This window comes from Balaenoptera musculus, chromosome 7, assembly GCF_009873245.2.
Source record: "Balaenoptera musculus isolate JJ_BM4_2016_0621 chromosome 7, mBalMus1.pri.v3, whole genome shotgun sequence".
Lineage (NCBI taxonomy): Eukaryota > Metazoa > Chordata > Mammalia > Artiodactyla > Balaenopteridae > Balaenoptera > Balaenoptera musculus.
This window is the reverse complement of record NC_045791.1, coordinates 99,799,632-99,816,106: the sequence shown is the minus strand read 5'-3', so window position 1 is coordinate 99,816,106 and position 16,475 is coordinate 99,799,632. Positions and strand designations below refer to the sequence as shown.

The following is a 16,475-nucleotide window of genomic DNA, read 5'->3' as shown; positions in this document are numbered from 1 at the left end:
GCTGAACTCTCTCAGCTTTTGCTTGTCTGTAAAGGTTTTAATTTCTCCATCAAATCTGAATGAGATCCTTGCTGGGTAGAGTAATCTTGGTTGTAGGTTTTTCTCCTTCATCACTTTAAGTATATCCTGCCACTCCCTTCTGGCTTGCAGAGTTTCTGCTGAAAGATCAGCTGTTAACCTTATGGGGATTCCTTTGTGTGTCATTTGTTTTTTTTCCCTTGCTGCTTTTAATATGTTTTCCTTATATTTAATTTTTGACAGTTTGATTAATATGTGTCTTGGCGTGTTTCTCCTTGGGTTTATCCTGTATGGGACTCTCTGTGCTTCCAGGACTTGATTAACTATTTCCTTTCCCATATTAGGGAAGTTTTCAACTATAATCACTTCAAATATTTTCTCAGTCCCTTTCTTTTTCTCTTCTTCTTCTGGGACCCCTATAATTCAAATGTTGGTGCGTTTAATGTTGTCCCAGAGGTCTCTGAGACTGTCCTCAGTTCTTTTCATTCTTTTTTCTTTATCCTGCTCTGCAGTAGTTATTTCCACCATTTTATCTTCCAGGTCACTTATCCTTTCTTCTGCCTCAGTTATTCTGCTATTGATCCCATCTAGAGTATTTTTAATTTCATTTATTGTGTTTTTCATCGTTGCTTGGTTCCTCTTTAGTTCTTCTATGTCCTTGTTAAATGTTTCTTGCATTTTGTGTATTCTATTTCCCAGATTTTGGATCATCCTTACTATCATTATTCTGAATTCTTTTTCAGGTAGACTACCTATTTCCTCTTCATTTGTTAAGTCTGGTGTGTTTTGACCCTGTTCCTTCATCTGCTGTGTGTTTTTCTGTCGTCTCATTTTGCTTATCTTACTGTGTTTGGGGTCTCCTTTTCACAGGCTGCAGGTTCGTAGTTCCTGTTGTTTTTGGTATCTGTCCCCAGTGGGTAAGTTTGGTTCAGTGGGTTGTGTAGGCTTCCTGGTGGCGGGGACTATTGCCTGAGTTCTGGTGGATGAGGCTGGATCTTGTCTTTCTGATGGGCACGTCCACGTCTGGTGGTGTATTTTGGGGTGTCTGTGGCCTTATTATGATTTTAGGCAGCCTCTCTGCTAATGGATGGGGCTGTGTTCCTGTCTTGCTAGTTGTTTGGCATAGGGTGTTCAGCACTGTAGCTTATTGGTCATTGAGTGATGCTGGGTCTTGATGTTGAGATGGAGATCTCTGAGAGATTTTTTGCCGTTTGGTATTACGTGGAGCTGGGAGGTCTCTTGTGGACCAGTGTCCTGAAGTTGGCTCTCCCACCTCAGAGGTACGGCCCTGATGCCTGGCTGGAGCACCAAGAGCCTTTCGTCCACACGGCTCAGAGTAAAAGGGAGAAAAAATAGAAAGAAAGAAAGAAAGAGGCTATAATATAGTGAAGTAAAATAAAGCTATTATAAAGCACAGCTATACAGACAAAATCTCACCCAGAAGCATATACATATACACTCACAAAAAAAGGAAAAGGGGAAAAATTAATATATCCTGCTCCCAAAGTCCACCTCCTGAATTTGGGATGATTCGTTGTCTATTCAGGTATTCAACAGATGCAGGCACATCAGGTTGTTTGTGGAGTTTTAATCCGCTGCTTCTGAGGCTGCTGGGAGAGATTTCCCTTTCTCTTCTTTGTTCGCACAGCTCCCGGGGTTCAGCTTTGGATTTGGACCCGCCTCTGCGTGTAGGTCGCCTGAGGGCATCTGTTCTTCGCTCAGACAGGACGGGGTTAAAGGAGCAGCTGCTTCGGGGGCTCTGGCTCACTCAGGCGGGGGGAGGGAGGGGTACGGAGGAGGCGGGGCGAGCCTGTGGCGGCAGAGGCCGGCGTGACGTTGCAGCAGCCTGAGGCGCGCCGTGCGTTCTCCCGGGGAAGTTGTCCCCGGATCACGGGACCATGGCAGTGGCAGGCTGCACAGGCTCCCGGGAGGAGTGGTGTGGAGAGTGACCTGTGCTCGCACACACGATTTTTGGAGGCGGCAGCAGCAGCCCCAGCGTCTCACGCCCGTCTCTGGGGTCCGTGCTGATCGCCGCGGCTCGCGCCTGTCTCTGGAGCTCGTTTAGGCGGCGCTCTGAATCCCCTCTCCCTGCCCGCCGCAAAACAAAGAAGCAAGAAAAAGTCTCTTGCCTCTTCGGCAGCTGCAGACTTTTTCCCGGTCTCCCTCCCAGCCAACTGTGGTGCGCTAACCCCTTCAGGCTGTGTTCACGCCGCCAACCCCAGTCCTCTCCCTGCGATCCGACCGCAGCCCGAGCCTCAGCTCCCAGCCCCGCCCGCCCCGGCAGGTGAGCAGACAAGCCTCTCTGGCTGGTGAGTGCTGCTCGGGGCCGAGCCTCTGTGCGGGAATCTCTCCGCTTTTTCCTCTGCGCCCCTGTTGCTGTGGGGTCCGCGCTGATCGCCGCAGCTCGCGCCCGTCTCTGGAGCTCGTTTAGGCGGCGCTCTGAATCCCCTCTCCTCGCGCACCAGGAAACAAAGAGGGAAGAAAAAGTCTCTTGCCTCTTCGGCAGCTGCAGACTTTTTCCCAGACTCCCTCCCGGCTAGCTGTGGCGCACTAACCCCTTCAGGCTGTGTTCACGCCGCCAACCCCAGTCCTCTCCCTGCGATCCGACCTCCGAAGCCCAAGCCTCAGCTCCCAGCCCCGCCCGCCCCGGCGGGTGAGCAGACAAGCCTCTCGGGCTGGTGAGTGCTGCTCGGCGCCGAGCCTCTGTGCAGGAATCTCTCCGCTTTGCCCTCCGCACCCCTGTGGCTGCGCTCTCCTCCGTGGCTCCGAAGCTCCCCCCTCCGCCACCCGCAGTCTCCGCCCGCGAAGGTCCTTCCTAGTGCATGGAAACCTTTCCTCCTTCACAGCTCCCTCCCACTGGTGCAGGTGCTGTCCCTATTCTTTTGTCTCTGTTATTTCTTTTTTCTTTTGCCCTACCCAAGTACGGGGGGAGTTTCTTGCCTTTTGGGAGGTCTGACATTTTCTGCCAGCGTTCAGTGGGTGTTCTGTAGGAGCAGTTCCACGTGTAGGTGTATTTCTACTGTATCTGTGGGAAGGAAGGTGATCTCCGCGTCTTACTCTTCCGCCATCTTCTCCCACCTCCGAGATATGAATTATTGTGTAATTTCTTCTTCCAAGAACCTTGTAGCTCTGTTGAACACACAGAGTTAGTTAGTGCTCTAATCTGACCTTCCACTACAGGTCCCTTTTCTCCATGACATCTTAGACTGTGTTTCAGTCTCTGCTTAAGCTGTACCTTGGAAAGAGAATGTCTTCTAAGGAAAACGTAAGCTTGGGGTTTTTACTGGTCAATGTTCGAATCCTAGTTTCACCATTTACTATCTGAGAGCCTTGAGTAAGTTACTCAAGCTCTTTGATTTCTGGTGTCTCATCTGTAAAACTAAAATAAATGTGCTAACATGTGATAAGGATCTGGGAGATAGTGTGTCCTCAGCCATCCTTTCCTAGTCTTTCCATTAATTGCAAAGGTCACAACTTTGAGAGATAAACACCCCATCATAGGAAAGCCCTTCTAGAAAATATTGATTCACCTTCCTGAAATATCTACCTAAACTTGCTAATTTATCCATTTCTTTCTTCATTCATTCATTCATCCAGCAAACTTATTTAGTGCTTATGACATGCTGGAACTGTGCTTAGGCATTAGGAATTCCCTGCTGAAATCATGACCAGAGAAGGACATAGGCTCATAACTCACTATTACACAGTGTCTCAAGAGCTATAATGGATGTATAAATGGCACTTTCTATGGAATGTTCTAGGAGCACGGAACAGTGATAAACTCTTCTGGGTTGGCTGGAAGGATGCATAGAAAAAATGGGCATATAGGTAGGAATCTCCAAGGTAGATTTTGCACCTTCAAGCGCAACTGAATAATCCTACTTCACTTTCCAATAGATAGCCATTCAAATACCCGGGAACATTTTATCTTTTAAAGGGTTCGGCTCTGTATCCCTATATTTGTATTCCTCTTTATCAAGAGCTTGTTACCCTTTATAGAGGGAGGGACCTTTAGCTTCTTGAGATCACTTTAGGAAGGTAGACATCTGGGTCCCTTGTCACCTTATGTCTGCCAGTTCTTATGTATTTGCTTACAGCTCTTTCTAACTTGTAAGTTTTGCATCTGGAAAAAAAGATACTGAATCAGATAGTGCAAGTTTAGTCATTGTTCCAGCAAGTTCTCAGGCACAAAGTGTGCTTGGAGACGAAACACGTACACACAGAAGCACAAAGCAAATGAATAATAGGATGAGTCAGACCTATTTTGTCAAGAATCATTGTCAGTTTCCCTTGAATAAAACAGAGAAGAGAAACAAAGAGTTTGCCTCAGGAAGTGCTACCTACCACCCAGCATGTTCAGGGCATTCATGCACATAACAGTCTTGAGTGAACAAGCCGTTTTAGTTTGCTTCATTCAGACCCATTCTATATCATTGTGCTTTCCTAAGAATGATCCTTGGAATTCTTAGAAATATATTTCAAGGGCGACTTCAAATAGAGAGAAACTCCTACCCAGAGACTTTAGGTGACGTTTATGATTGGAAATTTCCTGGATCTTGGTAAAATAGAGACCTAACAGTAGTTTTCCACTTTTTTGTAATGTCATCAAACAGCACTAGATCTGTTTTACACCCCTCATTCCCAATCTGAAGCAGAACTTCCAATTTTTGCTACTTCAGTTTTGATTTGAGACTAAGGGCTATTTGGACCTAAGCTATCCTATCTTGTTCCGTAAGAGTCTTCTCATTGATTCATTCATTCATTCATTGGTCCATCCATCCATCCATCCATTCCAGATCCTGCCACTGCGAAGGGAGTGAATAGCCCAGGAATCCCAGCTTCCTAGGGTCCCTACCTCAACAGTGACAATGACTCATGTCACTTGATACATAAAGGCTTAAATGGGGGCGGTGTGGTGCTGAATGCTGTGGATTTCCTCCTAGGTGCTGATCTTCCACCTTGTGGATGTGGGTTCCAAGACAACGGCCTTAGGGGCTTAACCAGGGTCTAGAAATTCAGATGCCTTCTGCAGCTCAGGCCACTACAGGAAGGAAGTAGGGTCAGCTGTGAGATAACAGAAACAGCTCAGACTGTGTGTGCCCATATAAAGGCAGTCAAACTGGGAGGGGGAAAAATGTGTACCTCCCAAGGAAAATAAATTTAGAAGCCAACTATGACCTATAAACCCCCCATTAGCAAACCTTGGCTGTAAAGAATCTCACTTCCCATGATAATAATAAAAACCAGAATGACACTTGTAATCTTCTTCATCTAATACATTATTTGACAACAGTTGATGGAACATGCATTATTAGTGTCCCAATTTATTAAAATAAAACTCAGTGAGATAAAGTGGCTTGCCCAAGTCACAGAGCTAATAAATGGAAAAATTACATTTGAGGCAGAAGAATGTCCAAAGTTACAGAAAGATGCCCGAGGAAATGCTTTAGTGATCATACATCCAGTGGGCATGCTTGCATAGATACATACATTCATCCTACATAAGCCGCACAGGCAGAAGAAGCACTACAAAGATAGATGCTGGTGTGTCATTTAAGCAGTGAGTTTTAGATGTAGGATTTATTTCAACAAATGCATATGGAAACTTTTGCTTTATGCAAAGCATTGTGGGAAAGCCAAACATGAATTAGATGTGGTTTGTGTCTTCAAAGAACTTCCGGCCTGTGGGAGGATGCACCGAAAAACACAGAACAGATATAGCACATGCCTGAGTAATTAAACATGAGTGACACATCTCAAACAATAGGTTCTGATAACATATGTAAGAAGGATATTACATTTATCACTGCATGATGCTACCTTATATTATACATATGTAATATATATATATTGCTTATTTTTTCCTGACATTACATTACAGTAGAATGTAAGTTCAATGAGGGCAAGCAGTTCGCTTGAACATTTTTTAATGCTCTGTACTTGGCACATAGAAGGTACCCAATATATCTTTGTTAAATGAATGAAGAAATAAGCATACAGAGAATGGAAAGGACAGCATGGATGGTAGCCATTAATACCAGTAACCTGGATTTGATGTTGTGTGTTTCCTCTTAAAACTCTTCTCTTGTTTCGGCAAAATTCTGTAAAAGATGCTAGCCACGTAATAGGTACAGTGGCATATTTTGCTTGAATAACTTCCTTCAATATTCAGTCCTCCATTGGCTTTGGTGGTTTTATTGGAGTATCTATTTCGAAACTTTTCCAGATGAATATTGTGGAAAGAGACCAGTTTGCCACAACTCATTAAGCACATCGTGTGGCATTAGGACATATTTCCAGTTTCCTTTTATTTATTAAGTCACGTAGATAGACTGTGGTGAGCTTGAATGAACAAAGTAGTTGCATCGGTCGCAAAGGATACTGATTTCAGGGAAATAAAGGAAACTTTGAGGAGTAATAAGAAGAAAACGATTAATTCTTGATTATCATTTTAATGTCTTAACATTGCATTTCAAGATTATAAAAATGTCCCATTGGTTTTCTGCTTTGGGTTTTTCTTTTTTGCTGTTTTATATGCCATTATCTTGGAGATTATGGAGAGTGAGATGGAAAACCACTTAGGCATCGTAATCTTCCCCAACATAAGCTTCTCTTCACTGCAAGTAGTTCTGTTTCACTCCAAGGAGAAGAAGATAATTTGGCTTTTGAGAAGTTGTGAATTGAATATTTATTTCATTTATAAATATCCCTTTTTGAGAAACAAGGGCTTGTTATACTTTGCTCAAATTTTCAAAAAAATTTAATACATAATATTGTTGAAGTTGGCCATCATATTTAATTCATTTAAAGTACAGAAGGCAATTTAGAAAATCAAGTTTTGTTCTTATTTTGTCATGTTTGTTATTAGTTCCTTGACAGCTGCATTTGAAAGCAGGTTGCAGCTCAATCCACTTTTAATTTGGACCCGATATAAGCATTGTACATAGCTTTGCATCTGCCTGTCCCCATTGTTTACAGCATTAAATTAGTCAAGCAGAGTCTTTCTTTTATTTTCAAGACAACACTGGGATTTGTTTGCATTCTGCTATGCTCAGATGCTTTAGATCTGCTCTGAACTCTGGACACTTCTAGTTCTTTTCTGAGTGTCTATTTCTGTTCCTGTTGCTTTTTGAAGGATACAATACTATCATAGCAACGTGTCTCTCTTTTATACCTGCTCTTGGCCATCTGTCTTTGCCCTCAAACCCACTGTGTCAGTGCAGGTCACAGGCGGTTTTATGGACCTCCTTCTTCAGCACCCCAGGAAATGTGTGGGAGGGTGTGTGGAGGGAGTCTGCCCCACTCCTCATGGGGCAAGCATAGCTTTTAAGAATTTGCATTCCTAAAGAAGCTACCTGGAGGTTTGCTTTGCACAGGACAGGTAGGGGCCACTGCCTTTCCAGCGACCACCCCGCCTCTGTTTACGCCGCAGCCAAAATGATCTCACAATGCAACTGTGGTCCTTTACTAGTCAGGTCATCCTTTCTGTACTCTCACAGAACACAGAGGGTGCTGCAAGAATAGTAGTATTCTCAACACACCGTTGTAAAGCAATTATACTCCAATAAAGATGTTTAAAAAAAAAAGTAGTATTCTCATGTTGCAGTAACAATCCTGTTCTCAAAAAGAATTTTTATACCTTGACTTCATGCCTCTTCTTCAATACATTCATACAAAAGTTAAGTACATTTATCTTCCAATTTCACATTTGGGTGATTAATTGGTTAACACCCGTCTCCCCTGTTCCAACACCTTGTCTGTTTTTGCCCAGCACAAAATGTAAACACTCGAGAACCTCTTTAAGAATGAATACTGTCACTGCACTGAGGGTAACTACTGAGCTTCTGCCCTTATCAGGCTCATGGGCGATTGAAAATGGCAGCCTGCAAGTGCGTCATTACAGGGCAAAGAAATAATAAAAATTGACAATAATACGAAAGTATGGACACGAGCAAAGAGCTTGTCTTTGGCAGAGTCTAGAAAGTGCCATTTGAGCTGTGAGAGTCCACAGTGAGGATCACAGTTAGCTTTTTAGCTAATTCTTCTTTCTCCTTCAATTCCCAAATTTTACTTTTTCTTGAGTCTTGTATGATGCCCGCTGTCTACTTTCAGAAACCAGAACATCCCAGGCCATGGTTACCCATTTGGTGTGTGATTGTGCCAGGCAGGGGGCAAACAAGGAGAACGGCATCTGATGAGCATCTTCTCTGTGCCGGGTCATCTCAGGGGATGTTAAAGGATAAAGGGATTATTTCCTGTCTCCACCACTTGCTGTCCATGTATCCCAAGCATATTTTCATTTGTCTCCCCAAGCCTCAATGTTACCATACATTAAATGGAATGATACAGTTTCTCTCATAGAGTTATTATGAGATTTAAATGAAATGGTGACTGTGAAATGGTCAGCACAGTGCCAGGTATATAGATGGCAAGTGTTTAGTAAGTGTCATGTTTGTAGTAGTAACCGTACTGTTGTGGAAGTTGAAAGGAGAACGCTATTTGGGGAAGTTTTTAAGAGCCTCCCAAAGAAAGAGAACACTACCAGGAGTATATTAAAAATTATTCTTTCTTGCAACCAAGAAAGAGCAATCCTGTTCTCAGAAAGAATTTATACCCTGATGTTTAGCCGCAACCCCGCACTGTAGTGCTGCTCTCATCTCAAGGTTCTACTATTGTTTGTATTTTACTTATCTTAATTGTGTAGGTTTTGCTTTATTACAGTTGTGAGTTCTCTAAAGGCTTTAGAACAGTGTGGGTAAGAGTTGAATACTTGAATCAGAGGTACCTAGGAGTGAATTAAAGGTGGAATATCTTCAGAAATTCTTACAGCCACCGCAGGTTATATAACCCTAGTTCATATCATCGGGGGAAGTTTCTACTTTGCATTTATATTTCTAATCTCATGGCAGGAATATATAAAACTGCTGTAATAATCTGCTTTTGTATTCCCTCTACTTTAAATGTGCTTCTTTGATCTTTAAACAGCTCACTTCTTTTTACAGATTTCACCTTCTGTGAAAGTTCAATCTAAAGTAGCTACTCATCGCATCAGACCATTTTAATTCTCTGCACAACAGAGAATCTTTGTTTTTCATTTGTTTGTTCATTTCTTCAATCATTCATTCATTCCCAAGGATAAGAACCTCTTCTGTCTCATTTATAAGATATGACTGTTTTGAACACACTGCTGTTGAATCCTTCTATGTGAGAGCCCTGGTACAGGACAGAGTGGTGACCCAGCTCTCATGGAGGCAGATGTAAAGGAGGAATATACTGTTCAAACAAACAAATGAAAGTGAATAAGCATGTAATCCCAAGTTGTTGTGAGTGCCCCGGAGGACAAGAACCTTGTCCTAACTGGGGAACTGGGGAAGGTTCACTGAGCAAGGGTAACTTCACTTGAGGTCTGAAGAGTGAATACAAGTCACGTAAGTACTTGAAGGGCAAACATCGTGCTGTGTGTGTGAACACATGCATGGTGATTGGGATGGGAGGGTTGTTTCAGGCCTTTGTGTCAGCAACAAAGCCTATGATGGAAGCACATCCAGGGAACTAGAACAAAGCCTCGTGGGTTGGTCACAAAACGCAAAGTAGAGATGTCAAGTTAGAGAAAAGTCTGGAGGTTGGTGGAGAAGCCAGAGACAGGGAAAGGAATTGGGGGTCCCTGGTATATGGCTGTCATTTAAAGCCATTGGACCAGATGAGAAAGAAAGGAGTCTAAGGCAGAGCTGAGGTTAGCATGACAAGTCACCAAGATAAGGAAGAGCCAGTAGAGGTGACTGAAAAGCGGTGGCCGTTCAGGAGGAAAGAAAACTAGAATAGAGTGTAGTCGTGGAGAAACCCAGAGAGACGTGGGTTTCAAGAAGCCACCGTGTTAATTCTAATGAAAGGTCAAGGAAGATATGAAAAAAGAGATGTCCTTGGGTAGTACAGCAGCATAGAGTTTGTTGGTGATCTTGGCAAGTGCTGCCTCTGGGATAGGATGGGGTCAAAAACCCAACTGGAGTGAGTTGTAGACAGAACACAAGGTGAGAAAGTGAAGGTAGCAACTCAAAGCAACTATTTGAAGAAGCTTAGAATATACTCCTTCACCTGCCTGAAGAAGAAATTTTTGAGCCGACCTCATCCAATCAAGAAAAACATAAATAAAATACCTGTCCGTACAAAAAGGCTTGAAAGAAACCAAACGAAATGATTCTCATCCAGCTAAATTTTTGTCCTGTTTTGGAAGATCTCCTTGATGTCACCTACTCATGAGGAAAGACCCCGTAAAAAACGTCTCCCACTCTCTAAGACTTGGTGTCTGGTGTTTTTCTTTCTTTTCATGCCACAGAATAACCGACTAAGAAAATATGCCTTTGAATTGAAAATGAATGACCTGACCTATTTTGTGCTGGCGGCTGAAACGGAGTCAGATATGGATGAATGGATCCACACCCTCAACCGCATCCTGCAGATCAGTCCTGAGGGGCCCCCTCAGGGCAGGAGGAGCGCCGAGCTCACGGATCTGGGGCTGGGTGAGCGCACGCACACCCACCTCCCTTCCCTCGTGACGTGCGACCTGTGCATTTGGTTCATTTCAGCTGCTACTAACCCTGGTAGCTGTCAGGTGTAGCTCTTCCAACCCTGAGCCATTCGCTCCAGGAAATCACCCGTAAACCTTTACTTTTACTCAATAGTGAGAGTCACCACACAGAGGTATGATTTTGAGTTGCCTGGCAATGCTTTGAGGCTGACATCCAGCAAATGATGTTAGGAACCATTGGTCAGCAGTATTAAAAATATACCCATGTCTGATGGGGTGTTAGAGGGGAGATTCTGTGTTTTATAGCCTTTCATTAAATTTAATTAATGAACATTATACTCTGTAATGGCAAATATGCATTCTTTCCTTTTAGTTGAAAGGCATCTTTCACGTGTGCTTTTGACCCCACTGAGATCAGCCTAGTTGTGGAAGTTCCATAAATTTTGCATGGTATTAGAGATTTTTATAAGACAAATTTTTTTCTTTCTGCCTATCCTAATTCTTTTGTATAATTCTAATCCAGGCTAGGCAAAGAAAAGAGAACAAGAGAGAGGAAAGAAAGGATGAAAAGTAGGGGAGAAAACAGGTCTATAGCCGCATGGAAGACAAGTTCACCTTCAGAGTCAGTCACTCCTAAAGGAAAATTACTTTAAGACATTTTTCATAACACATGATATGTTATTTTAAGTCTTTAAGTTCTGATAGTCTATGTATCATATGAGAGAGTCATGAGATAAGGAGGAAGAAAATTATGGTTGATTTTAGTACAACTGCTATATATCATAGTAAGTGTTTTATATTCATGATTTACTTAATAATAATCAACTAGAATATTAATGTTTACAGAGTCTTAGAGAGTTTAACTGAAGCTAGAATGTGGGTTTTACATTGATGGGCTAAGAATCAGAATTATCCAAAATATATTCATATATAAGAAAACTTTAGTATGCATTAATGAAGTGAGACAAAACAACCTCAAGTATAAATGTAGTATTGTAAGTGTCCAGAGTTCTTATGGACACAGGATGGTGTCATGGAAAGAGTCCCAAAATGATCAACAGGACATCTGATTTCCAGGCCCAGTTCAGCTAACAATACAGAATACCAGAGCCAGGACACAGTGAAGGCATCTCCTCACCAATATCCATCCCCCATCGCTCTTGAGTCTAACCCAGTTGTTATATGTCACAGGCTAGAGAAATGAATGATTCATGAGGACTATTTAATAACCCAGTCTTGGTGTATCTTTTCAAGATTCCCTGGATAATTCTATAACTTGTGAATGCACACCGGAGGAAACAGATTCTTCAGAGAACAACCTACACCCAGACTTCACAAAAGTAATAAAGCTGACATTTTTCTACGCAAATAAATTCGAATTACTTATTGTTTATTGCTTTCATGGAAAAGATATAAATGCTTTCTTTTAAGAATTAGACTAAGAAACACAACAGTCAAAAACAAAAGCATGTTTCTATAAGATTGTGGAGTGTTAATGGATGATATTAAAGCAGTGCTGATACTAAGGGGCTATTTCTTGGCCATGTGGATGGAGCTGGGCTGTAAGTTTCTGGCTATTTAGATACTAAGAACTAACACAGTTTTCTCTGTAGTACCTCACAGAAACTGAAGAGATTGTCAAAGCAACTCGAAACACGGAGAGGCTAAATCTGTTCTTGCTGGATCCAGATATAGATGTAAGTCGGAATTCTCTCTAAGCAGACATGAACTTGATTTGTACAGTTGTGGTTTATAATTTAGAATCTCTTTTCTTATGATGGGTGTTTGTTGAGTAGAACTTTCCAAACTTTTCTAGAGCTTGAAACTTCAGAAGAAGGATCTTTTAGAACCTGAGTTTGTGATCAAACCATTTGAAGAAAAAGCTGCCAAGAGAATCATGATCATTTGTAAAGCTCTCAACTTAAATCTTCAGGGATGTGTTACAGAGAATGAAAATGATCCGGTAACAAATGTAAGTTTCTCTTCTGTTACATCCTATAGGATCAGCCAGTATCACACCGCCCTCGTTAAAATCTTTTATTCAATTCCTGATCTTTCCAGGCACTGAGTTCACACCCTCAATTGTACCAAGGGTATGATTGACAGCATTTTTCCGCATGAAAAAATGCACAAGTTATGAAGTGGAATTGTCAATATACTGCCATAAAATTTCCCTTTTAACTTAAAGAAGTATCGAAGGGATTATGCTCTAGGGTTCTTTCCATTAAATCAGCACAGTGGTTCAGAGTTTCCAAAGATATTGTTTGTATCTTCTTGGAACTTGAGATGGCTTTTAAATTGATATTTTTATTTTAATATTTATATGTTAATTTTCATGTATATTAGAGAATATTTATAATGAGCAAATCAACCCTGTGATTTCACAGCTACTACTGCTTACAACAAGGCTAAATAGTGAATCAAGTAAAATAATATTATATAAATATTAAATAAATAATACATGTAAATGGGAGGGAAAAAAAGGTGCTTCACTGATATTTGGGAAACATCACTGTGCTCATTAAATCCATACAAGAGTCCTCTTCTTACCAAGTGGGCTCTCTTGAGAGTTCGCGCTTAGTATTCTAGGGGACAATTCTATACTAATTGTAAATGTATGTGTAGGAAGAAGACATTTTGTGAGCATAAATATTATTAAAGGTTGAACTATAAAAAGGAAATAAAAGCACTCATAATCCTAATATCAAAAATCATTGTTAATATATTGGTGTGTTCTCTTTCATTCTTTGCTAATGCATTCTTTAATTCTTTGCAAATGCTAATGCATTTCTAATAAAGCATCCCTCAATTGTCATCTTTCACCTTAAAGAAGAAAACTTATTTCCAGATCCATGATACAAGCCACATTTGCTTTTAGAAGGTAGAAGCAGCATTAAATTTCCCCTGCAGATTGCACGCACAATCCCGTACATGCCTTTATTTATGATGTAGTAAAACGAGCCTTGTTAGTTTGACAGTGAGTAGCTGGCAAAATGGGTGAACTCTTTCGAAAGACTGTAACCTACTGCCCTTGGGTCTTCAGGCACCTCACTGGTTGTCTGAGCCTCCTTCTTGCTGGTGTAATAGCAGGACAACGATACATGCTATGGAGCTCAGGAGAACGAGGAGAATCAAGTGACAAATGCCTGACTTTCCCACTTACAAGTTGTTCCATGTTGGGCAAGTGGCTTAACCTCAGCCTCCTGTTCTGAAAATGGGGAAAATAATAATACTATTTCAAATAGCCATTGTGAAGATTAAATATGGTGCCCGGTGCATAGTAAGCATTCATTAAATATTAACTGTTATTCTAATATGTGGGAAATTGCTTTGAAATTTGTAAATACAATGCATGCAAGGTATTGATGTTTTCAGTGTTACCTGTGAGATTCTTGTTGACAAGTAAGGTAAAATTGAAATTTGTTGCCAGTAAGAATCTTCCTCCAAAATGAAGCTTCCTCATATTTTATAACTGTAACTGTGCACTAGGTTATGTGAGACTGAAAGTAGTTGAAATTGAGTTTATTCATTCTCCAGCAAATATTTATTCAGTGCACCTACTAGACCCAGACTTGTTCTAAGTACTGGAGAAACAACAGGGAACGAGATGAACAAGGTCCCTAGCCTCTTGAAGATTAGATTCTTTTGGAAAAGGACCGAAGTAAATAAGGAAACGAATAAATTAACAAGATATTTGCACATTGTGCAAAGTTCTTTAAAATAAATCAATATAGAGAGATGTGATACAGAGGAACTGGAAAGAAGGCTGCTGTAGATGGGGGGCCATGGGAGGCCTCTCTGAGCGGGTGACATTTGAGCAGAGACCAAAGGTTGAGAAGGATAAAACGTCAGGTCAGGGCAAAAGATTCCAGGCAGAAGAAAGAACAAGTGTGAATGCCCTGAGACAGGTAAGTCTTGGCAAGTTCTGGGAACTGAAAGGAGATAGTGAGGGGAAGGGCAGACCAAGATGCGGTGGGAGAAACAGTACAGGGTAAGATTAGGTAGGGTCTTATAAGCTGTAGCAAAGAGTTTGGATTTATCCTAGGTGTGAGTGGAGGCTGTTCAAGAGTTTAAAGCACATTAAAATGGTGTGATCTAATTTGTGTTTTTAAAACATCCCATTAGAAGAATGGATTGGAGGAAACAAGAGTTGAACAGGGAAAGCAGTTAGAAGTCTCTTACTATAGTTCACATCATGGCTTGCGCTAGGGCTGGCAAGGAGGAGGGAGAGGAATGGATGGATTTGACTGCTGTTTTGTAAATTGAACTGACAGTTTTTTCAGATACATTGCATATACAGGATAAGGGGAAGGGAAATCTGAAGGATGAGTCCCTAGTTTTTGCTTTAAACACTTAGACGCATGGTGGTGCCATTACTAAGAGGACAAGACTAGAGGAAGAGCAGATTTGGGGGATACAGGCCAAAAAGTACATTATGGATATGTGAAGCTTAATCAGCCTATTAGATATCCAAATAGAGATGGCCAGTGGGCAGATTCAAATACAAGTTTGGAACTCAAGGGAATGGCATGGACAGAGATACAAATTTGGAAGTCTGATACAGGCAGTGACCTAGAGGGAATCAATCATGTAGGAATTTCTCTGTGTGTAGGAAACATTTAATGGATGAATAGAGAAGTGACCAAAGAAGAATCAGAAGGAATGGTCATTGATGTAGAGATAAGCCAGGAAAGAGTGGGTCATGATGCCAAGAGAGAAAGGGTCAGCTATGTGGAATGGTGCTGAGAAGCTGAATAACACGAAGCCAGAGAGCAGCGTGGTAGATGTGGCCACATGGAGGGTGACGAGAGCAGAAAAAAGTTCCTTGGAGTGAAAATGTTAGAGGAGTAATCAGAACGTACTTTCATTCGGGAGTAAAAAAAAAACTAGAAACTTAGGTCTTGAAACTATATTTGGAAATATCAGGAAAATTTAACCTAAATTATAATGTCACTTAATCTAAATTTTATTAAATAAAAATAAGTGCTTTTTTTGACCAGGTACATCCTTAAGTGTGATTAAAAACTCAGATTTAGAAACGGAAACTCAAAGATAATGGGCTTTTCTTTCCAGTGCCAGGGGCATATGGCTCCTTCCACATGGCTTCGTATCTTTATACTAAAGCCCATATTCAGAAGCTAAATGTGTGTATTTGTGCCAATCTCGCCAGGCAAGAGAACGTGTGCAATTCAAAGAGCAGCTTTTGTGAGCCCTTTCTTATCTGTCAGGCCATAGGAATAAGTCAATTCCAAGTGCTCTGTATGTCTGTATCATTTTTAATTTATTTTACAGTGATACAAATGTTTAAAAACTAGGAAAAGAATTTTAAGAATAATTTCATAGTGCTTATAAACAATAATGTAAAAAAACTGAGAAAACAGCCTCACCTGAACTCAACTGCAACTTTACATGTAGTGGCATTGTTTTAAAAAATCTTTGTGTGATTATTCAGTGACACTCATTAATGTCGCTGTTTTTAAATTCATTGTTTTTAACTCAGTGAGCATGCTTTTAAGTTAATTGAAATATTTCTCCAAGTTGCTGAAGAGCCAACGATTCAATAGCGTTTAATGAATGAGCTTCTAAAAAGACACCCTAAAAGAACTTTTTCATGATGAGGAAACGATACTTGACAGCATGTAATTTTTTATTCAGTCAATTGAAAACCAAATTCAGGTTGATGGTTTTAGAGTATAAAATATTTCTTTGAAAACAGAAATTGATTCCAAAAATCTGAAATAATAAAACTGCTTCACAGATGAGCTACATTTAAAATGCCATGTTCTTGAATTTTTGTAAAGAGAAGTACAGAATTCTAAACATCAGAAACCTATGACTTAATCTGTTAGGCTTTGAAAGTTCTTTACTAAACAACCCTTTATTGAAAAGCTGGTGATTCAAAAAGTAAGATGTGAATGGCCATCATCAAAAA

General features: G+C 41.0%; 1 protein-coding gene across 9 annotated transcripts in view; it reads left to right on the top strand.

Annotated features, from left to right (window-relative positions):
- DOCK10 (dedicator of cytokinesis 10) overlaps window positions 1–16,475 on the top strand; it is a 289,535-nt gene that overhangs the window by 176,911 nt on the left and 96,149 nt on the right. For all 9 annotated transcript variants that reach the window (XM_036858477.1, XM_036858476.1, XM_036858473.1 and 6 more), the window contains exons 8-11: window positions 10,352–10,535; window positions 11,798–11,883; window positions 12,157–12,240; window positions 12,360–12,515. In XM_036858477.1, the coding sequence (XP_036714372.1) occupies window positions 10,352–10,535; window positions 11,798–11,883; window positions 12,157–12,240; window positions 12,360–12,515 (510 nt within the window). The remainder of the gene's footprint in view (window positions 1–10,351; window positions 10,536–11,797; window positions 11,884–12,156; window positions 12,241–12,359; window positions 12,516–16,475) is intronic.